General features: G+C 38.9%; 1 protein-coding gene across 7 annotated transcripts in view; it reads left to right on the top strand.

Moving 5' to 3' along the window:
• Positions 1–24,105, top strand: part of OXR1 (oxidation resistance 1) — a 260,194-nt gene that overhangs the window by 182,618 nt on the left and 53,471 nt on the right. For 5 of the 7 annotated variants that reach the window (XM_056482982.1, XM_056482986.1, XM_056482983.1 and 2 more), the window contains 3 exons: positions 14,617–14,699; positions 20,076–20,183; positions 21,291–21,410. In XM_056482982.1, the coding sequence (XP_056338957.1) occupies positions 14,617–14,699; positions 20,076–20,183; positions 21,291–21,410 (311 nt within the window). Of the gene's footprint in view, positions 1–2,196; positions 2,434–6,229; positions 6,314–14,616; positions 14,700–20,075; positions 20,184–21,290; positions 21,411–24,105 lie in introns of those variants that run through there. The other 2 variants (XM_056482987.1, XM_056482985.1) reach the window with 2 other exon arrangements.

Genomic DNA, 24,105 nt, shown 5'->3' with positions numbered 1-24,105 from the left:
AAAAATGGAATTTAGAATCCAAATTTAGATGGAATGTCAAGGAAAATTTCTTCATCAAAAGGGTTGTCAAGCCTTGGAACAGAGTACTTATGGAAGTGGTAGGGTTACCATTCCTGGAGGTGAGGCATTTAGGGACATAGTTTAGTGGTGGCCTTGGCAGTGCTGGGTTAGCAGTTGGATTTGATGATCTAAAAGTCTAAAGGGCCTTCTCTAACCTAAACAATTTTATGGTTCTAGATATATAAACCTGAAAGAGGAAAAAAAAAAAAAAAAAAAAAAAAAAAAAAAAAAAAAAAAAGCAAAACTAAAAAGAAAACAAACAAACTAAAAAAAAAAATAAAAAAAACACAACAAAGCCAACCCACCCCCACCCCCCCCCAAAAAAAAGACAACCAACCTAAAAATTATTTCAAACCACAGAAGAAATACATGCAGTCAATACATGCAATCAATAAAATAGCAGAGTGTATGTATGTGGCTGGAATACTGGTGGTACTGGTGGGCAACTGGAAGTTTCAAGTGTGCTGATCATCACATTTGTAAACTCATTTCTCATGCAAAGATGTAATAGATTTTGTCTAAAATAGAATCAGCATGGCAAAAGACCAATCATATCTTTTTCATGACAGAAAATTACACTGCTTAGGGCAGTGTAATATCTGGCTGGCAGAACTGTTTATATTCTAAACATCTAGTGGTACTTAGACCATGCAGTGACTCTGCAGTTCCAGATTTATTCACTAGTCTTGCAACAGACAGATTACTCATCCATTTCTACTGGCAGATCTTGGGGAAAGGAAGGAGGGGCTAATTCTGTCAAAATTTTCTTGTTCTCTTTCAGTGAAAGGTTTTATTTGAAAAAAGTCTTGAACATCATTATCTCCTGAGCAAGAACTGGTTTGAGTAGTAGAAAGATTGATTTGAATGTACTGTTTAAATCAAGTAACCCTCAGAAATCAGCACTCTAAAATGCTGACGTTAAACTCTGATTTAATTGAGCGGCTGCTACAAGTGAATAGGAGTTGAAATAGCTCAGCACTTTGTTCTGCATGTACACAATAGATTTGGCTCAACAAGAGCAATTTTTATTAAACAATGCCTTCATTTGCAGCTAGATGCAGCATATAATTGCATCATATTCATATTAGAATATAAGCATGTTAGCTTACAGTTCCATGTTCTCAAGATCTATGGCACAGGTAGAAATATCATTATATGGCTGCTCTTTCAGCCTCCAAACGCGCAGAACACTTTGTAAAGCAGATCTTGATAATGAGATTCAATGCATTAGGTACTTGGTTTTCTGTGAAACTGTTGGATCATGTTTCAATTAGTTTTTTTTTTTTTTCAAAACTTAAAAAGTTTCGAGAATTATGGGGATGAAGAAAGCAAAGGTATGAAGGAATACCACAAATTAAATGTCTTTTTCAAAAAGAAAGTAAAAGTGTATATCTAGCAAGTTTTGCTGGAAGTTTAGGGTGACCTAGTGGGTTGAAAGGTTGAGTCGGGTACGGATGTTGGCAAGCGCCCAAAGGAGGGGACCGGGACCTGGTGGCTGGCACAAGCGGGGGTGATGATATCCCACGGCAGGGGTCAACACAGAGCAGCGAAACACCGCGGCTGGTCCTGTTCTACACTTACAGTGCAAAAACACTTTGGTATCCACGACCGTGAAAAGATTTAAAAGATATTGCCTTGATTTTCACGCTTGGAATGCTGCGACGGGAAAGCGGGAAGTTCGTAGAAAGCGCTGCAGTACGTGGTTGTAAAGCACCCAGTTTCCAGGAAACACAGCCAGCTCTCCGAACCGTGAGAGAGCCCATAGAGATGGCCCGTGGGGCTGCCCGAGGCCAGAAGGAAGCGGTGTCCCGGTGTCCTTGCTGTCCCTGCTGTCCCGCCTGTCCCGGTGTCCCTGCTGTCCCGGTGTCCCTGTTGTCCCATTGTCCCTGCTGTCCCGGTGTCCCGGCTGTCCCGGTGCTCCTGTTGTCCCACTGTCCCGGTGTCCCAGCTGTCCCGGTGTCCCTGCTGTCCCGGTGTCCCTGCTGTCCCGCTGTCCCACTCTCCCGGTGTTCCGGTGTCCCTGCTGTCCCGGTGTCCCTGCTGTCCTGCTGTCCCACTGTCCCGGTGTCCCGGCCGCTCCCGGCCCCGCCCCGCGGCGGCGGCGGTGCGGCCCCTTTAAAAGGGGGCGTGGCCGCGCCAAAGTTTGCCCAAGTTGCGCGCGGGCCGGCGGCGCGCGGGTCGCGGCCCGGCCATGGCGCCCCCCGGCCGGTAGCGCCGCCATGGACTCGCTGACCGCCCTCACGGGCAAGGGCAGCCGCCTGCTCCGCGGCACCGCCAGCCGCCTCTGGGGCGCCGTGCCCGGCGGCCTCCGCCACGGCCGCTGCCAGGATGGCCGGAGCCGCGGGGAGCCGGGCCCCGCCAAGCCGCCGCCAGGTACCGCCGGGGAAGGGGCCGGGGGGCAACGGCGGGCAACGGGCGGCCCGGGCCTCCCCGGGCAGCGGGCTCGGCCCCTCGCCCGCCGAGCCTCCTTGGAGTGCGGGAGCAGCGGGGGGAGAGGGTCCGTTCTCAACCGGAGCGGCCCCGCCGTGCCCGGCTCGCAGCCGAGCGGCCGGGCGGACCGAGAGCGGCCGGGCGGACCGAGAGCGGCCGGGCGGACCGAGAGCGGCCGGGCGGACCGAGAGCGGCCGGGCGGACCGAGAGCGGCCGGTGCCCGCTCCCGGGGCGGCTGCGAGCGGCCGCCGGCGGAGGGCGAGAGGGAGGAGGCGGCGGGGAAGGGCCGCACATGGGCCGGGGCCGGGTGGTGCCGGGGCTGCGTCTAACAGCAGGAAACAGACTGAGTGTCTTCCTAATTTCTGTGACACAACTCCTACGCTTCCTTTGCTAACTTCCCTCTTCTGGTGTTTTTGCGGACCGGGGTGTAGAACAGCACCTGGAGCACAAGCTCCTCGACTGGAGATGATCGTTGTGTACGAGGTTGTTTCTGCCTCAGGTGCTCCTGAGGAACAGGCAGCAGTACTGGGAAGTAGGCTCGGGGATGCTGAGCACAGAGGCAGCACCTCTGCCGCTCGGTGGCCAAACAGGTCAGGCAGGGGACAGGAGGAGGTGACTCCTTGTCCTGTGCCTCGGAGGAAGAGGGCTGCTGGTGGTGTAGGTATTTTAAGTATCTGATGTGAGCACTTATATTGTCGGTAAATACCATGAAAACTGGAGGAGTGGTCAGTGAATGCACACACGCTTGTTTATGCAGCAGTGGAACATGCAGTGAGAGCGCTAGAGAGGTTATGCTATTGATTGGGAGTTTAAAATAAGTCATGACAGAACGAGTAAGAGCAGCATGATCTGATGATTGCATGGAAGAAAGAAAACATATGGAGTTAAGTTTGTGAAAGTGTTTTGTAATAAATAAAGAGTTAATATTTTCCTTTTTTTCTGTTTTGGGAAGCTCTGTGTGAAGTGGATGAATGACTGTTATAATCTTTAGATGAGGTTGAAGTCAGGTCTCTTCTGAAATGAAATATTTAAAATACATTAAGTTTCTTTGTTACTGTAGGTTACTTTGGAAGAGTAAAATAGTAGTTTTCCTTGAAGGTGATTTGCAGAAAGAAGGGAATCTAGGTCTTCTACTCAGTTTAGCAGGCACAGCAATAGGAATGCCTGTGCAGCCAGTCAGATGTAGATGGTGTTTCCTTGTATGCATTGGGTCACACTTCTTACATGGAAAGAATAATTGGCAACTGGCTATATTTACAGTGCTCTTTATTTATTTCATGTCCCTCCCTGGAGGATACACAAGGGGGAAAAAGGGACAGTAACTTGTTTTTCAGCAGTGAAAATGAAGTACCTTGGATAAGGCCTCTGCAAACAATTAAGGACTTTTTGACAAAGATTAATTGCGCTATTTTGTGGAACCAAAATGACAATAAAATGCTTTAGCATCTTCTGGCCTTTTAATCTCTTATAAGGCCTAGTATAAATCATCTCCTATGATACCTGGGATTTCTTGGAATGAAAGGCTCTATTTTTCCCCCCTCTCCTTCTGGGAGAAGGAATTAAGTTAGACTGCATTGTGATGTTCTGGGCTTTTTTCTTCTAGCTTTGAGCAGCAAATGTATTTTCTCAGATGCTTTCATAATGTAATGCTTAAAATGTGTTAATGACAAGTTCTAGAATGCAGGGTGAGGTTCTGTGTATATGAACTTTGTGCCTTTTTCCTCATTGGGCAAGGCATACTGCACAAGGCAAGCAGACCTTGGCTGTCCCATGCTGCCTTCCCCTTCACAGGATTTCTATCAGTTATAGGCAGAAACAAATTTTTGTGACTGTAGAACTCTTCAGTCAGGCATTTTGCTGGCTATCACAAAATACCTATGCTCTGGTAATGGGTGCTGTGGAAGCTGTAACAATGATTACAATGCTTCATTTGAAATCAAACCTCAGTTTTAATTAGAGATGGGTCCCCTGGCATTAGCCTGAGACTTAATGGAGGTTCTAAATGCTCCAAATGCTTAGTCTCTGCTGTGTTCTGGATCCAGGCCTACCTATTACTGTAGTTTTTCTTCCCCGTTTAAAACTGTCAGTGTTGATTTGGTTTTTTTGTGTGTGTTTTTGTTTGTTGTTGATTTTGGTTTTGTTTTTATATGGTTCAATTGTGACTGTGAATTACTTAAGAGACTAGTTCTTCATAAATGCCTTAAAACATTGTTACAGCTTCTCTGGAAAAAAACCCAACCTTCTTTTGCTTGTACAATGAAGTATCTCAATGTAATTAATGTAATATTACTATTTTTACCTTTACAAGCATGTTTTCATGCTTGTCTTTTTCAACAGTTGAACAGCTTTTCTATCAGGTTTCCAAGTTCAGGGAGGCAAGTCTATTCAAATGTTGTACTTTAAATCATTTCTTTGGATACATGCAGAACAATCTAAAGTATTTCTTGGTAGGGAGAAAGGACGCACTGGAAAACTGAATAGTGCCATAGGAGGCTGTAAACCTGTTTATCCAGTTTATACTGTTTGTGTCAGCAGCCTAGCCAGTGAAAAAAGCTTCATAAAGATTTTCTGTCTTTTAATGATTGTGATAGAGGATAAATAAAAATGCAAATATAACAAAGTCAAGAGAAAGCATCTGGCTTTAGTAAATACTAAATATCAGTGTGTAAAGTTAAGTCTTTTTTGAAAGGTCTGTAAGCTTTGAAATATAACTTCTAATATAATTTATTGATAATTCATAGGAAGAGCTAATATGTATTCAAGCCTGGGTTTACCTAGAAACTTTAGCTAGAACATTTTCTTGTTTATTGCTATGCACTGTAGGTGTTAGCATGCTGAAGTTGCATGTGGTTTTAGTTGCTTTAAGATGCAACTCAAGGCTTTAGGGAATGTGTGATTAAGAATTATTTTTTCTGCAGAATTAACTTGAATGTTCAGTTTAATTTGAGTCTCATCTCTACAAGCCTTTTACTTAAATGAGCCAACAGCACTTCAGATAGTTGAGTCTGCTATTTGCTTTGCTGTGTAAGGAGACTGTGACCAGCAGTGAGTGACATGGTTTTGCATCTTTTCCATGATACTGCTGAAGCTGTACATTGAATGTTCTCTTAAGGAGAGCTGCTGAGGAACTAGAGTTCAGCCATGTGTATTTAGGGGCACAGGGCATATGACCTGTGAGGAGGGGTGGAGGGAGCTGGGACTTAGTGATGCAGAGGGAGACCGAGGCAATCTAATTATGGCCTGCATCTACCTAGAGAGACACACTCTTCTCAGTGCTAAGAGATGAAGGAGCAGCAGCAACCATGAGCTTTAGCTTGGGACATGCAAATTGGACAATAGAAAAAAGCTTCACACAGTGATGGAGTGGTCCATCACTGGAACAGCTTTAAGCTGACCACATTTGATGTTGACAATAATTCTGCTTCAAGCTGGAGGCTGGAGTAAATATACTCAAGAGGCTTCTCTTCTGGATAACCATTTGATTCTGTGAGGATATACTTTCAAACCTGGAGTCTTATACTTCTTCCGTCCTAGATATTTTCACCATACTTCTCTGTGGTCACTTCATGGAGGGAGAAGATACACTGCCAGGTAGTGCTGACTTCCTGCAGTGTCTCTCTCATTAAGTACAGAAGTTAAATAAAAATCAGTGATTCAGAGACTCCTCTCAACCAGTCTGTCAGGGAAGTTCTAGCTGCCTTCTATTGAAACTTTTGTTGTTGTTGTTTTTCTCCCTCAGGTTCAACTTGATTGTTCAGTTCTGAACCCTGTGGCCTGTGGGCTTATTTACATTTCTTTCATACCAGCTTTGGAGTCTTGATTGGTAAGGTTACCATATACACAGTATATCCAGTAAACTGTGTGGCTTGTCAGTCCTCTGTACTGTGGTCAAGTAGCAACAGCACATTAGAAGGATAAATGTGCAGTGCCAACTTGCAATACATTTTTCAAGTCTTACTGTAAAAGTTAGTATCTTTATTTTTAAAAACCTGCCTTAGAATAAAGCAAATATAAGAGTTAGGCAGGTTTTCTCCTTTCATCCTTATTCATACCTCATTTTTAAGAAATTATAAGGTGTATGATAAAGTAGGAAAGAGAATTCAAACTGGGGAGATGCACTTCTGTGGGTTTTCTTGTACACACTGTTCCGGATGAAGCACATATGAAATGTACCAACACCCTTTACAAAGACGCTAATGCTTCGCTTTCATGTCTGAAAATAATTCAGTTGGTACAGGCATAAGAAGCAAATGTGATCTTGGAATGTATCAGGCTGGTGACTCAGTCATCTTGTGATATGTTAATGTATGCACAAGCTCTTCTTCAGGCTTCTGTGCTACTAATGTTCAGGATTTCTTGAGTATTCCCTTGGTACATGTAATGTTAAATGATCTTTTACTTCAGGTTCTGCTTTGCACTATTGCATCTTTCCCTGCTTTTATTCCTCCAAGCTTTTGAACTTCAGAATTCATTGTGTATCCTTTTGCCCAGCCTTTGCTGTTGATTGTCCTTTTGAATTAGTCTGCTGATGTGCAACTGAACTGTGTTAAAAACTATTCCATTGGGATCTCATTAATATACCACTCCATTCTCCTGATTTCTATTTCTCTCTCCTCTTTACTGATTTTTTTTGTTTTAACATATTTCACAATACTTTATCCAGTTTTTGCTGTTCATCAGGATTCTGATGTATCAAATGTTTAACTGAAGTTTAGTTTATAACCTAATCTAGCAGGTGATTTTTCTCTGGTGTTCTGGTATCCTTTGACTGTATTGCATTTTTGTTTTAATATGTTGGTTGTTTTTTTCATCTTATTTTATTCTGGTTAATTTCCATTTCTAACATTCAAACAGTTTAGAAGGTGATACTTTATTGAGAACCTGCATACTCATGGCAGCGTTTCAGGTCATTACATATATGAATAATAAGTTTCTATTCATCAGTCAGCTTTTGTGTTATATGTATAAATCTCCCTCTGGCTTTGTTTTGTGGGGTGGCCTTAAGTATCTGTATTACCTGCCAGAAAAATGGAAGAAATCATAGTTACAGATAGCTCAAATTGCAAGTAAGATTGTTTAGCTCTGCTAAAGTAGGGAAGATGATGACTTCAGGCTAGGTTTCTCAGTGCTTTATTCTGCTTTGGAAATGTCCACAGATGGAAACTGCACAGCTGGACTGGTCACTTAGGTTTTTTTGCCTTCTGTCTACTCAGAAGCGTGTTTGTTTCTTTGTCTGTTGCCTTTTGTTCTCCTACTCTATGTCCCTGAAGAGACTGTTCTGTCATACTGATGCCTCTAGGAAAGCTATCTAGAAGGTGCAGCATGTCTGCTGTTACAGTCCTTCAAAACCACCTCTGCTTCAGACTGGAGAGGCTCTGCTTTCCTGGCCTCTTCTCACAGCTCCCAACTACCTTGATGTCCCTTCACCAGAATAGTTTTGTTTATCTGTGCCTTCCTTATATTGATTGGGGGCAGAGAGAGGGGCACTAGAGTCAATATTCCAAAAGCAATTGGAGTGCAAGGATAATAGGTCTGTCTGCTGACCTCCATTTATAGTAATACAGCTGAGGATGGTGTTGGCCCTCCTTGTTTCCAGGTCATGCTTCTGGCTCCTGCCTACCAAGACCCTTGGTGTTTTTTCAGCAGAGACGCTCCTTGGCTGAGCGGTGCCAACTGTACAACACTAAGGGCTCTTCCTTCCTGTGCAGAAGACTGTTGTCCTGCTGAATTCCTTAATGTTCCTTTCAGCTTGCTCCCCAACCTGTCCAGGTCCCACTGAACAAGAGCCCTGCCATCTATATTGACTTGTCCCCCCCGGTTTCTCTGCAAACCTAATGCAATAAACTTGTACAGTAAGTTGTTTACTGAGGCTCTGCAAATGACTCCACATCCACAGCAGATTCCTTTGCGTGTGGGCAGAGCAGTGGTAGTGCACAAGTCAGCAGGATAAGCTGATTTTGAACTCTTAGAAAGGATAGGTATTGTGGGCTTAAGTGTGATAAAGCAAAGTGAGAATTCTTGAAATGTGTAAGGTTATAACTTTATATTGCTGCTTGATGTTCAAAATGCTGGTGTGGTAATGTGTAGGCTTGACTAAGTACAACTAATTGGGCTTAAATATCTGAAAGAGGTGGAGAGTTGTTATTGGAGAAGTTAACTTGCTGTATCAATACTGCAGACAAGATTTTTGCAAGTGTCCATTGAAAAATGTATTTGGACTGCAGAGAGATTGTACAGAAGGTGGAAATTGGAGTTGGGTAGTTTCTAATGTATTACACTGTATACATGTATATTGCAAATGAAACAGGAAAGGACGTTTACTGTTGGTTAACACATACTGTGGCATAATCTGAAAATTTGGTAAAGCACTTCTGTTTACTTTGAATGTGAAGTCTTATTTTAGAAGAAAGCCCATGTGATGCACATACCAGGAGTGTCATGCACAGACAGCTGACTTTATCTCCTAGCCATTTGGAGAAGTATCCTGTCTTAAGTTTGTTTTCTCTTCAATTGTTTTTATTCCTGAAATCATAAATTTAATTATTTCTGCCTACATGCTATGCATGCTATATGACTGAATAGCAGTGTCATATGTTAGGGGATCACAAAATGAACTTGGATTGATGCTGTTGTATCTATGTTGCAGAAAAAAGCTATTTTGATGTGTTCGAAGTGCTGATGTAATGTTAGCAAGGCCTCAGATTCATTGCGCTTGGGGATTTGCTTGAGAAAAATGTGGACAAAAGCATCATGTGAAGAGCAGTGATAAGGATCAAGAGTTTTGAGAGCATGACTTGGAAAGACTGAATCACAGAATAAATAGCAGTTGTTTAGCAAGAAAAGACTGAAGGAAGCATTATGGCATTGCCTTGGTCTGAAAACCTACCATTTTGGCTAAAAAACCTGCAGACCACATGTTTCTTATTGACTACTGTTAGAGCCTCTGTTTCTGGTCCCTGAGACATTGGAAGATAACTGAAAATAATATTCCTGTAATTATCATAAGCATATCTTACTGAAGGGAGGGGGAGAAGGGTTAATGAGACAGTTGCTGACTGAAATGGAGTCCCTGCTGTTGGGCAAGTCAGGTCACTGGGTCTTATGGAATATAAAGATTTCTACTTTAATCTTTTTCATTTCTTTATGAATAGATTATAATGATCTAATTGTTATTGAGCAGAACTAATCTAATAAAGATGTAATATCTGTGCTTCCTGTTTTATCAATTAGTGAGTTGTTTCCATGTACTGCTAAATAAAAATGTATTTGAAAATGTTTCAGACTACTTTTCTTCCTTTGATTAATTACTCCATATGTGCTGCATGTTTTAGATCCTGTGAAAAACTGTCCTAGACAAGAATTTGATTAAGTTGCTGTCTTTTCCATTTTTTTTTTAACACCTGTAAATCTGGTGTACAAATGTATGTTGAGGAGTGAGATGGTGGATGAATAATCTTTTTTTTAACTTCTTGATCATAAGCTCATTTATTAATTTTAAACAATTTGCAATAGTCATGGACTTGTCCAGCTCCTTTGCTTTTTCTCAGAGGATACTTGTTTGGTTTATCAATTTATTTTTCTGGAAAAAGAGATTTTTTTTGTTATTTTAATTATAATGAAATGAATAGAATAGTAGCTGAGGAGCATTGCAAGTTGAGATTTAATCTTATTGTGCAGACAAGAAAGGCAAAGGAAAGTGCATACATTTTGCTCTATGCAGAGCCTGAAGAGCCTCCTAAGCGGTTTTTAGCTTGTCTCCTCATCTTTACCAGCTCTTAGTGCCAGAAGTCAAAAGAATGTGCTAAAACCATCAATAAACAGCAAATGTAAGGTCTACAGTTAAGCTCAGATGGCATACTAAGAAATGAGAAATGCAACTCTTGCCATAATAATTTGAGCTGGCCATGCCACAAGAATATTTTTAGTCAACCAAAATTCAGTGGTAGAGGCAGGTTATAGAAGCCCTGCTATAAATGTTGGAATTTGACTTCAGTTGTTTTCGGTTGAATGCCACTGATTATTTCATATTTTATTGTCAAAGCTGCCTTATTGAAAACTGCATTTTTCAAAAACATAATGTTCATAAACTGCTTTTTCCCATCTGGATAAGTATGTTGGAGCAGTAAGTCCTCTCTGTTCATATGATTATATGTAATTGTTCTTATGCTACAGTCATTTAACTGCAAGATTCTGAGTCCCTGCATTCAGACTGTGTTCTGCGTCTTTCTAGTTCTAGTCTTTTAAATCCTAGCTGAAATATTTTCTTGTCATTTGTGGATCTGACATGCACTTTTTCACTTCAGTGTTTCAAGCTGTTGTGGAGGCCTGTGAAAAGGTAGTTGAGAATTAAAGCATGAATCCTGATGTTACCAAAATTCTTGTCTTCTTTCCGTTTTAAACAGCACATCTAAGAGCTCTGATAACATAGCACCTCAGATCCCATGTTGAACAACTTACTCCACTCTTCAGGTTGTGTTTAGTGTCGTCTGTGGTGTCAGATTTTTCTTGGTGTGGCCTGAGAGCATCAGCCCTTGTTATTCTTATTGGCTTTCTGCTGGCAGATGAAGTAGTGGTTGTGTGTAACTTAACAGAATGAGCTCCTGTGCAACCGTTACCTGGAAAATAAGTAAAATGAAAGCATCAGACTGACTCTTGTTGGGTATGAGGACTTTTCAGAGCACTGCATTGTATGTTGGCAGTTGTTTCTGCTTGCATGTGCTTCCTAGAGTACCGGGGCACTGGAATGGCTGAAAGATGTGTTCACTTAGCCCTCAAAAATGAATAGCCTGCTCATTTAGAAAGAGGTAGAGGCTTTGTAGTGTGTCATCAGGGAGGCTGATTTCATGTTTCTACTACTCTGACCTATTTTCACAGCTGAAATACATCCTAGTTTTGTTTCTGAGAGGTTAGGTCAAAATTGATGTGTTTGGTATGAACAGACAGCTTGAGCACTTGGGCTGTGGGCAGAGGTGTGGATTTTGATAGCTTGGCCAGCTGGGTAGTCAGCACACATGGAGCTCAGTGTTGCCTGCCTCCATCTCTTGTTGACTCAGGAGACTTACATCGTGTCAGGTTATGAAACACTTGAATCCTGTTCCCGTATAGTGAGAGGGAGGTAGTGCTTCCACAGACTGAAGAAATGGAAGTGGGCACTGATAGGAGGGGTAGCATTTACTGCCTTAGGTATGGGAGGGGAGGACATCAAAAAACCCTAACTGCATACTGTAAACTCCTGGAAAACTTGTGGTGGGAGTTTTCCTGGCTTTCCTCAGAGGTGCCTTCAACAGAGAACCTACCTTCCACACCCTTACCCTCTGTTTGATCTTACTTTCCTGAAGTTACCAGAGTTCTCTCAAATATCTGAAGATGGTGGAAGGTGTAGAATGGAAACCATATGAGAGATGGCTGAGGTCACTTGGTGTGCCCAGCTTGCAGAAGAGGAGACCTTATAATGATCTACAGCTTCCTCAAGCAGAGACTGACTGGGCACTGGCACAGTCACCCCAGGGAAGTGGTTGCAGCACCAAGACTGCCAGAGTTTGGGCAGTGCTCTCAGGCATATGATGTGGTGTCCTGGGCATGGCCAAGAGTTCAACACAGTGATCCTCATGAGTCTCTTCCAACTCAGGATATTTTATGATGATTCTGTGATTCTAAGTGTAAAGCAGCAGGTTCTTTTGCTGTGAAGAAGAAATATTTTCCCATTTTTATTTCTGGCATAAGGAACAGAAGTGGGTATTTGTGCAAGATTTCACTCTGCTGCTCAGTTGCTGGAGAGGGAGAAGATAATTATCTTGACCTCTTGAGTGGCACTAGTCTGCAAGCTCTTCAGACACTTGAACCAGTAAGAAAAAAAAATTAAATTTGGATTGAGAAAAATGCCCCAGAAACTACATTTGGCTATATACAGCTGAAGCTTGTCTGTGTGTATATATATGTATATATATATATAATTTGTAGTGTGGGGCTTGGAGGAGGGGAAGAAGACATCTTCTTCTGAAGTAATTGTTCTTCATTTATAGATTGAGGCATGGATGGGATCCTGGATGAGATCAGTCTGTTTTCAGTTGCATCCATGGACTTTTTCTTAGGATTATTCGACCCAGACTGCTCTTGAAAGAAAATGATTAGACTATTGGCAAAACTTTGATAAGGGCTGAAAAATTTGGAATAGCTACAGTCAAGCAACTGTTAGGCTTTCTGTAGCTTGCTGAGCTGGTACCTGTTGTGCAGCAAGGTCAGGTAAAACCTTTGGTAACAAAATATTTGACCTAGAGGAAGAGAACTGGCTGCTGCTAAGCTGATGCACAACTTGTATTTTGTTACTAAGTTGGCTTCATTTCCCTTCAACGTTTGTAGTATGTTTAAACTCTAAGAATATAATTAGAAATGAATGTTTCTTCCAGGTAAGTTTTAAATAGCTGCTATTAGTAAATAAGATTGTCTAATGTATTGAATGAAGATAGCAGTGTGCAGAATTAGTGTATAGGTTTTCAGAATTGCTATAAGCTTTCTAGAAGTAGGTTTAGTCTTGAATGTCTTTCATAGCTATAAAATCTTACCATAATTATTACCATCTATGCATCATTTTTAGGTATGGGTGTATTTTTCTGCAGGCCTTTTTCAATCTACAAAAAAGGATTAATTAGACCAAAGTTTATATTTTTTTTATCTATATAAAGAGTACCACAGATTATTTATGTTGGATCTGCTAGAAATTGCTACTTTGTTGTCCTGTGGAGTTTGTCCTATTTAGCAAATGTAAGATTTCTGAGCTAGGTTTCTTCTGGTTTTTTTTTAACATTTCATTTTGTTTCTTCTTTTTTGGCAGAACTTGCTGTGTAGTTTACACTGTGATTTCCCTGCCCTCTATATCTTTATAGTTTTGGCTATCAATGTAGAAGTTTGAGAGTGGGTGTATGAAAGTTTTGCTGATACTTGTCTAGTCTCTTTTCCAGTGTTGGAATTATGATCCTAATTAAATCTAATAGTGCACTAAAGATGCTGTTGGTTTATAGCATGTTTCCTTAGTACTTCAGGTGAGGTTTAAATGGATTACACTGTTTTCAATTCTCAAAGTAGCCATGCTAAAATATTTTTTTAAAATACATTTTATAACATTTAATGCATTTTAGTGTCTTGCTTCTGTTCAATTTGGCTTGAAATATTTTAACAAATTATGATAACAAATTTGAATGTATCAAGATGGGCCTATAATTAATCCCATTGTAGCATGACTTAATATCTCATTCATGTAAGTATTCACATAAGTATTTTGGGTTCCTTAATAGCAGATATTTAACTGCTGAGGGTGGAGGTCTTGTGGTGAAGGAGATTCATCTAACAAATCCTTGTGTGTGTATGCATGCAGATATTAGAGCATTCACTTTTCTATAGATGTACGTGCTTTTTGTTGAACTGTATAACTACACTGGTGCATCGTGGTTATCATAAATATCAAGCCAGTTAATATAAAATAAGAGAGTATGCTTTAGTTAAAAAATAGTTATTTTCTTGGCCTGTGAAACAAGTCATCAAAATACAGTGCCCCAATAAAATGAATGTTCTTATTTACATTATTTATGTAGAATCTTTAATGTTTATTTACTAGCTCTGTGTGTTTACAACAGACAGGATAATTATGAATTTAATACTAACAGTCTTTATTTTATATAAAAAAGCTTTAAATACTCTGTACTTATTAAACAGTGACAAAAAGATCTCCAGTGATTAGATAAAACATACAGGAACTCTAGATCATCTCCCCTCAGATGAAAGCAGACTGGGTGTGATACAAAATCAATTAAACACAGCAATTTCAGAAATGCTGCTTGCCTAATGGAGTCAGTGTCCTACTTAGTCTTCATTAATCGCTTCCTGGATAGCAGCAGCTACTTTTGCAGTTAGTTGGTTTCCAGTTATCAGCTGTTTGTATTGGTCAAATTCTTAAAGCATTGCAGAGGTATGAAGTCCCTATTTTAGCAGCTGGTGTCTGTTGGAATCAGCAGGAGTAAGCTGTGTAACTGGTGGATTAGATGTCTGCCCACGGGGCTGTAGTCAGCAGCCTGTGACAGTATTGAGAGAGGAAAATGAATTTAACACACACGTTGCCTCAATTTTTTTCAGATGCTGGCCAGAAGAAGACCCCAGACAAGAAAGATGGGCGACGAATGTCTTTTCAGAGACCTAGAGGGACTCTTGAATATTCTGTAAGTTACTGCTTTATTGTTAGAATGTTACTGCAAAGCAGGCGCAGGCTAAGAAGTTGCATTAGAAAATATAAACAAAACTGTAACGTGTATTGCCTTAAATGTTAGAATTCTGTGTATCTGATAGTTTAATTTGACAGAAATTAAATCAGGGAATTAGCTGGTTGTACTAATACTGTTTTTTTCCCTTTAAGTGCTTTTTCTTTTTTTTTAGAAATCCCAAGCTAATCAAACTGTTGACTGGTTCATGTTTAGGTAACTAGTTAGAAACAAGTAACAATAGTTATATAATTATGTACACTTTATTTGTTTTCAGCATTACTAATAAGCTGTTGCTGTCGGGGAAGTAACAGAATAAAATTGGGAAAGGAACTGTATCTTGATACTGACTTTGATATTCTTCTAATAATTGCTGTAGATCTGTGCCTTTTACAGTATAATGCTGTTTCTGTTTCGGTATCTGAAAATGGAGCCTTTCTCTCCCTCTTCTGTTCTTGAAATGACCCTCAAACTGTGCTGCAGTCAGCTTTCACATTTGTGGTTACTAAGGGAAACAGAAGTGAGAAGTATCTGTCTTGTGTTATGTACTGGAAATATAATTAAGCCTATAAATAATGCTTGTAGAGTTGATGTTAAAATAGGGGAAGTCTGCCATAGTTATCTTTGAATGCTTTTGAAGCTGGACATGATAAATGAAAATGAGAACTTCTTTATGAAAAGTCTTCACTTGACCTCTTGGTGTTCTATTACTCCAGGAATAAGAGTTATGGGGAAGACTTAACTCTGTTACATTAAGCCAAGCTGTGATAATTGCTTAAGTACTGAGAAGGCTGTGATAGTCTTTTGGAGAGAGACAGAGTATGTGGTGTGTAGTTGAGCAAGAAGCATTTCATTAACATGGCTTTTATTGGAATTTGAATATAATTCTAGCCTGCTCTAAAGACTTCCTTGAAGCTGAAATTCAAAACAAATTCTTGCTGCTTAGGTTCTAGCAGTTGAAGAATGTTAATGTAACTGTGACTGTTGTTTTTATATTAACCTCATTTGATCTGAAATACCTGGAAAAAACAGTCAGGTGTAGCTCTATATTGCTGGCATCCATACTCAGTAAATTCTGTAATTTGGTTCTTGCTGCCATGTGCTTTTACATTGGTACATAGCATTCCAGGCAAAGTAAAAGCAATGAGCTTTACTTTTTTTAACTTGGTGTGTGTTTGTGTCAGGTTGCCATGTACTTTTGCAGGTTTTTGTGTTCCAGTAGGTGGAGTCTTAGATCCAAAAATAGCTTTCTTAATACATACTGAAGTATGCATCACTTCCTTCTGAGTCAAAAAGATGATTCACAGGAATCAAAGGCTTTTTGTCATTAAACTTAGTCCACCTTCTAAAGAGCCTATTGCATGGAACATGGTGCATTTCAGCCTTACAAATATTGTATTCTCTCATGTCTTGCTGTGCATTTCACTTATGAAGCTCTTGAGTAGCATTGTGTTTGGTTAATATTGTGTGTGTATATATTTTAATAAAATATGTGGGAACTGAGCTTATGCACACTGTAAGAGGGGTCTGGTAGCTGTTGTGGTAATTTGCTACTGTTGTTATTTCTTATTTTATTATATGTGAAGTGGTGCACTTGTCTGGCTTCGGACTTAGTCCTGTTTCCTGTCATAATGATGACTCGTGCACACACACATTTATATACCTTCACGTGTTGCTTCTTCCAGAAATAGTAGAGAACGAAGGCAGAAGCCAGACTCCCTTTCACCTTCTAGCATTGTTGAAATTAGTGGGGATTTTTGCCTTTTTTATATAATAATTTAATATGTTAGTTTTTCCAGTGGCTAAATGATTTTAGGTGGGAAGGTCTCATTTGTGAAGTTCGGCGTGAGTTAGCATCTCACTTGTGCAAACTGTAGAGTTTTAATATGAAGTAGACTTCACACCAGAATTTTTTTAGGAAAAAAAATTACTTATGGGACAAATAATAAAATGAATTTTCTCTTTAAAGCTGAAGACAGAATGCAGTTCATGTTTAAGATTTTAGTGTAAAATTCCCAAGGCATGAAAACTTGAACCTGCTGTTCTGTATGTAGCAGCAGCAGATGTCAACATACATGGTTATAATTAATGGAAGTCCTGAACTGCTTCTAAATGATACAGAAAAAATGGATTCTTTTTTGCTGATACTGCTTAGACAATGAATAGATATTAATAGAGTTTATCCTTTTTTCAATGTCAGTCAGCATAGTAGATGCAAATTGATATTGTCTGTTATTTCAGAATTCAACAGTTGCTGCTCAAGCCATGTTTTCCCCTTCAGTCTTTTGTATTCCATGTTGTAGGAACACACCTGGTGCCTTCCAGTAGGTGTCAGAAGAGCCAACAATGGGTGAATAATGGAGTATGAGCACAGTATTGCCTACTAATCATCAGTCACTGTAGCATGCTAGCAGTCTTGTGACTTCAGTGAAAGCCTTCTTACTGCTCTTCCTTTTGAGGAGAAGAAAGAAATAACTGTGGTTATTTACAGATAGGTTTTGTTTTTTTAAAAAATGTACTTATAAGTGAGCAGTTGAAATGGATTATCTGGTTTATCAGTGTTGGAGGCTCTAGTGTAAGACTTCCCTTTATCTCCGTGGGGATTGAAGGCTGCGCTCTCCTGAAGTAGAGAGTAAGTATTTAATACACAGGTTATGTTGTCCAGGTTATGGAAAGAGCCCAGTATCTATTCCTGAGGGTCACAGAAGCCTTTAGTAGACCATAGCCCCAAGACTGAGTTTTCAGCCTGTATATAGAGAGTGCTAAGGGTTCTCTTCTGGTGCCACTAGTTCTGTTGCCGCTGTGAGCCTTTACATGCTATTTAGAAAGCTATACACAGGAAATTCTTGTTTGGGTTTTTATTTTTTTAAAGAATTTCTTGGCTCTTCCATTTCAAACCCAAGGAGTGTGTCCTTTTTAGGCTTCCACTTTTCTTTGAGCATGCCATTGTCATAGTCTTTTAAGTAATTTTAGGGAATATTGGAAATGTAGATCATAATGGTGATGTTACTTCATCGGTTGTCTTTTACTAATTATTTTTGAAGTTGGCTTTATGATATCTACAAAATTGTTTTACTGATGTTGCATATTATGTAAATTAGGCCTGTTAACAATTATTGTAGTCATAACTGGTATTTCTGAAAGCTTGGGTACAGTGCTACAGTTGTGTTACTTGCTCCCTTTTGTTCTCACCCTTTTTTTAAGTCTTCACATCTGTTTAATTTGTTAGTTTATTTCAGTGCCCTTAAGATATAGTTCTTGTTTTCTGGGTCTTGGACACCTTGTGCTGAAATAAAAAGATAATTATTTCTGCACCCTGTTTCATATGTATTTGATGTTTATTTTTAATGGAGGAATGAATGAATTCTGGCAGTTGAGATGCAATTACAGTACAGTTCATTAAAATACCAGTAGAGAATTTGGTTTAAAATAAAGTTTTTAAATAAATTTGCCAGCTGTCGATCTGAGGGAAATGAAGGTAGTTTGAAGCAGAGATAATGGTGGCTGAAGTTCTCTGTCTGCTGTATACGTAAGCACACCCAGGAGACATGGCTGTATTCTCAATGAAGATTTAATATTCAAATATTTATGTAAGATTTTTAACATTCAGATTAGCATTTAAGTAGCTATCTCAATGTATAGAAAGTTTATTTTCTGAAAGGGAAGGAATAATTCTTGCCTTCTCTTACAGTAATGAAATGATAGAGGAAAAGCTGGAGGATCCACGGTGTGTGGTGGCACTATTCAGATCTTGTTACCTTTGTGCTTTTCTACAAAGTTATTCTTTGAGATTTTGGCTGTTTGGATTTTGCTTTTTAGAACGGTAGAAGGCCTGAGAAAATAGGCCTTTGAATCTAGGAAGATACTTCAGGAAGTCTCCATTATGTGAGCTGTGTCTTTGTTTTGAAAAGGTATCTCTGCTGGTCCCTGAAGTGTTGAGTGTGTCCCATGTAGTGTGGAAATTTGCCTGTGCAAACTTCACAGCCAAACAAAAAGGAAGCTTATAGTTGCCATTGTGTTTATCATAAGTGAGATAAACACTTTAGTTGCCAAGGTGTCTCACAAGAGATTTTTATATTTCAGAAAGCTGTAAAGAGTGCATGCACTCTAAAAAGGGCTTAAGGTTTGTGGTTTGAATGCTTTTAATTTGTTTTATGTCATAAGTTAGTCTAAAATCTCAATTGCTTCAATCATTACGTGATACATAAGAAGTATTCTTATTTTTTTGTATATCTCTGATCATTCAGTACTGAAAACAGAGCTACTACAATAGTCTTCCATACTGGAAATACTAGTGTAGAGAGATGTTTGCTGCTTTGTTTAGCTTATTGGCTTCCTGTATAAATGATTCTCATAATAGGCTTCTAATCCTATCTTTAAAAAGCTAATTACCTTTTCTTTGGCAGTGCTTATATCTTTTCTGAATCTAGGTTGACAAGTGCACCTTTACAAGATTATATGGAAAAGAATTCTCTAACTCTGCTTACATTTAGCTGCAAATGTGTCTTAGATTATATAGCTTCATCTTAACTGATAAAATCTATTTTTTCCTGGTACAGTGTTTATGAAGCCTTGTGCCATTATACAGTAAATCGTTTGGTTGGTTGTTTCCTTGTATCACCATTATTCCTAAGGCTATGAGTTCTTTATTCTGAAATAATCTTTCTGTATAAAACTTTTTCTTTTTGCTTTCCTCTCATAGCTCATTTTGAATATGCTTTGGGAGATGGAGGTCTCCCAAGAATCTGAGCTTGAAAAAAATCCTTTCCGTAGTTGGGAATCACTTTCTCAAAATGCTTATGCTCCATCTGCTGTCATAGTAGTCAACCTGCTTTGCTTCAGCATTTTTGCATTTTCTCAGTGATGGCTTTTACTTGAAAGTCAGTGTCTTAACAAGCTTCAATAGTAAGAGGGTGTGTTTATATTTATAGAGGAAACTCTTCAGCTTTTCTGTCGGTGAGGAGTGGAGAAAAGCAGTTGAAGAGGGGGAATGCATTATTCTGTGAACCCAGTCAATTGTATATTTATTACCCAGTGGTAACAGCAGTGAATCTGTAGACCAGAAGTTCTGGTGCAGTAGCTGAGCCTACAGCTTAAATTGTGACTGATGCTTCTGGCCACCTGGAAACATAGTGGGAAGGCATGTACTTTTACATGGGGTTTCAATAGACTCATATTTAGAGGGTAGGTATGTTTTTTGTGGGGTGGGCAGTTATCAGAAATTAAGATATTAAAGTTCATCACAATCTTGGTAACTCTACACATGCTAAAATATGTAAGCTATTTGAACTAACTGTTTACAGGTTTTTGTTTTGTTTTTTTTTCCTATTGATACAGGTGGAATCAAGAGATACTTTAAACAGTATTGCCTTGAAATTTGATACAACACCCAATGAACTGGTTCAATTAAATAAGCTTTTCTCCAGAGCAGTTGTTCCTGGACAGGTACTATTACACTATATATATTACTTATATAACAAAGTCTTCTTTTACTATATTTCCCATTCCTTCCAGAGTGCTAAATTACCTCTCTTACTGATTTTCTTATTGGCTTTGTAAATGAGTTTTTCTTTTTTCTCTAGTCTATTCCTTGTGCCTGTTAAATAACTGCCTAAAAGGAAACATGAAAGGAAGCTACCTGTGCCCCTTATTTAAGATCAGAGGGCTTTTAAAACTAGATGTACTAAATGGTACAGTAATAACACTTTGCCAATATTGCAGGCTGTTTACCAAGTCTTGCTCAGCAGACACATTCAGGATGCAGCATTCTGTGCTTTACTACATTACAAACAACATTCTATGACTACATATTACTGTCTGAAATTCTGTGTTAATAAATTGAATAATGTTTCTCTTTTGCTTTGGAAACGTGCTGTTTTTACTAGCAGTATATGAATTACCATTCACTTAATATAGGTCACTCTTGCCTTTTATTTTTTTCCTCCTGTTTCTACCTTCAATTTTCACTTCTCCTTGAAAGCCAGGCCTGGAAACAAGTGAGAGGTCAGCTGTGGTATCAGCCATTGGCCATTTGGTATTTGCTCTTTGTTTGATAAAGTTCTGTGTTCATTTTTGATTGCTGCAGAACTTTCTCTAGATAGATTGAATGCTTACCATGGCTGAAATAATGTATTAAAGGTGTGAATACCTTCAGTTGAAATTTTTTTAATGTATTCAGTGAGTCTGTTTCCTCATAGCTCAAATAGTATAGTCATAGCAAGAGAAATAATTGGACACATCTTCCTTGGACACTCTTATTTCTGGCATGCTGTATACTTTTGATGCTTTCTATCTGAACATCTTCCTTAGTTACTATGACTGAAAAATAAAATTATATCAATATAGCTTTTAAAAACTTGAAATGCTAAAATTTCATATGTATAGTGTTGTTTTTTTCTCTCAATTCATAATTCGTTTAAAAGCGATGGGAACAGGAATGGTTTTGTGTAGCTTATTTTGAGAAAGCATAGTAAATATACCTTAACTGATGGATAATCCAAAGTAAATCTGAAAACATAATTAACTTCTAACTACACTATATCTTCTTTGTAGATTTTGTATGTTCCTGACCCAGACTACATTTCTAGTGTGGACAGCTCCCCCTCCCTAAGTCCTGTAAGTCCCCTATCACCTACATCTTCAGAAGCAGAGCTTGACAAGGCTACAGTAAATGTAGGTATACCTATTGTCCTTAAAATTAATCTTCTCTGACAAGATAAATGTTAGATGCTATGCTTTCTTCTTAAACTCTCCTTTTGTTCTGGGGAGAAAGTATTAGACAATGCTTAGAGCTGAAAGTAAAATAATTCTTTTTTAAAAGTAAAGATTAACAAATACAAGATTTTAATCTTTGTAAATTATAGTTCTCAATGTAAAAACTTGATTTGAAGGCAAATTACTTGCAGCAAAATATTGTCATTGCACTCTGAAATCTTAATTAGTTACTGTTGCATTTCTGTTTTTGTTACATTTCAGAGCTTGTTAAACATTTGTCTGTAATCTTATTGATAGTTTCTGTAGAAAACATGTATCGGCAGGAATGCTCAGGTTCCCCCTGCTTGATGTAGAGTGTAGGAGAGGGTTCTCTAGTTTATTTTTGCAAAATGAATTTTTTTAAAAAAAGGGGTTTTGGTGAAGGACTAATACAGAATTAATTGTAGCTGACTTTTACTCAGTAGGTCCACATTTGTAAACTTTCAAAATGCTGAAAATGTTTAGCCATCTGTGTTGTGCTGTAATTCAGCTGAAATGTAGATTTTTGGGTGAGAGCTGGCTTTGCAGAAGCATGTTTTTCCAGGAACACTGGTTTGCTGTCAGCAGCATTTCATGGGGAGCAGTCCAACCAGGAAGATTCTGTATTTGAGCCTAAGCTCCTCTGCAGTTTTTGCAGCTGTGATCTTATTTGGATGCTGCTTCATGCAACACCACTATTATTTTCCCAGTTACAATCTTGTCCTCTCAAATAAGAAATTTTCCTGTTAGCATATTTTGACAGTACTCAGTCAATCTATTCCAGAATTCTGTGTGCTCAAAGTTTAGGCGGGTTTGAGACTTAAAGCATTTACTTATTTGCTTAAATGACTTGGTCCAAATGGGTTTAAATATAAAGGTTTTGCTTTGTTGCTGAACAGTTCCCAAACTGCATTACCAAGTGTGATGGCCCTTCTACTGAACACTACTGTTTGGTTTTGCTGTGATACCTTTTCTGTCTTTGTATGCCAGTTCTTATGTCTGCTGTCATTTATGCTGAATCATTTCTCTTATGTTTGATGGCAAACTGAGGGTGGTGCAGCCCAGTAAACAGACTTGCCTGCAAGAATACATTTTTGTATCATAAAGCTTGGATCTATATCAGTCTCAGAAGGACCTACCCATGTAACATATATTGTGAGAAGTTACTCCAGGGAAAAAAATATCAATTTTGCTATTGAAAATCAGAGCTCTTCCTATGGATTCCATGCTAGAAAAATACCTTATTCTTTCTTTCGTAAATTATTTTGTGTATCTCTTAGCATATAGTAGATACCTGTAATTTGAGGACTTTTTGACTGTGTGCTCATATCAGAAATAAAAACTTGCAAGTGTAGAAGAAACAAAGTAAATGAAAATACTTAAAAAAACCTCCTCTGCAAAAGAGGTGTAGTCAGTCCTGTACTAGCAACAATTGCAAGTTAAATTTCATTTAACTGGCGCTTTATTTTTACATAAGATTTTGTGCATCTTGTTACATGTTGTGGATCATTACAAGCAGTTCTTAAATATTTCAGGGAAAGTCAGATTAGCAATGAGACAATATATAATAGTGTTTATTTTGTTTCTGAGGCTTTTTAAAGTACATCTAAGGAGAGAAGACTCAAACTCAAGGAACGGAAATCACAGCATGGGCTGTGTGCATTTGGTTTTGTTTTCAGTCTCTCCAGCAACACAAAAGGCACTCAACTTCTAAGGGAGCAGTTAAGGCTGGAGGATTTTGTTCTTCATCACAGCACCTGTCTTTCATGGTTTTTTTTTCCCTTTTGCTGATTGCTGTCATTGTGAAGGGAAGAAATACTAGTATAAATTCTCTAATGCTCTCTTGATGTCTGTCTTTGACTGTCCTCTGGTTTTGACTCCTCATTTGCTGTTTAAATTTGGATATGTTTCAAGGTAAAAATGTTCCTCTGCATATATAATGTAAAGGAGTCTTCTCTCTGGTCAATAGAATTAGTGATTTCTTGTTACAATTTAGTAAGAAGACTAAAAAAATCTGAATGCTTGTTCAGTCAAAAATAATCTGCCATGTTCTGTTCTTGTTCTTCTATTTTATTGCACATTGGAGCAGCTTACCACAGCCATGTGGCTAAATACAAACCAGCATGTAGCTGATATAATATCTGCATAATTTTGTTAAAGTTGGGGAGAGTTTGGTAGGTTTTTGCTTGGTTGCTTGTTTGGGTTTTCTTGTTGTTGTATTTTTTTTATAATTTTGCTACACTTAAAGTAAGATTTCAGTGTTTTCAATATTTTTTAATTTTGGTAATTTTGTTGCTGTCAGTATGCATGTAAGAATTAGCTTAGATTTTGAAGCTTTTCTGTTGTTACAGGGTTTTTGAAAGTTTTCTTCATTCAGCAGTCTTAGGCACATATTTGAGAATATCCTATATGCTTTGCTACCTATAAAGCTTAAATTCTACTTCAGAATATATAGTGACAAAGGCATCATCATTAAATTGCAAAGTCTGCTATTGTGGTAGTGCATCCCCCTGTGCATCTCCCTTTCCTAAGCCATACTGGGATCTGGAAATGTCATGTGGCATGATGAGAAATAGCTGGCTTGGATACCACTTGAGCACTTTCAGAGCCACTTGCTGAGTTGTGTCACAAGAGT

This window comes from Oenanthe melanoleuca, chromosome 2 (assembly GCF_029582105.1).
Source record: "Oenanthe melanoleuca isolate GR-GAL-2019-014 chromosome 2, OMel1.0, whole genome shotgun sequence".
NCBI classification, from domain to species: domain Eukaryota; kingdom Metazoa; phylum Chordata; class Aves; order Passeriformes; family Muscicapidae; genus Oenanthe; species Oenanthe melanoleuca.
The sequence above is the reverse complement of the archived record's forward strand: the minus strand, read 5'-3'. Positions and strand labels throughout refer to the sequence as shown.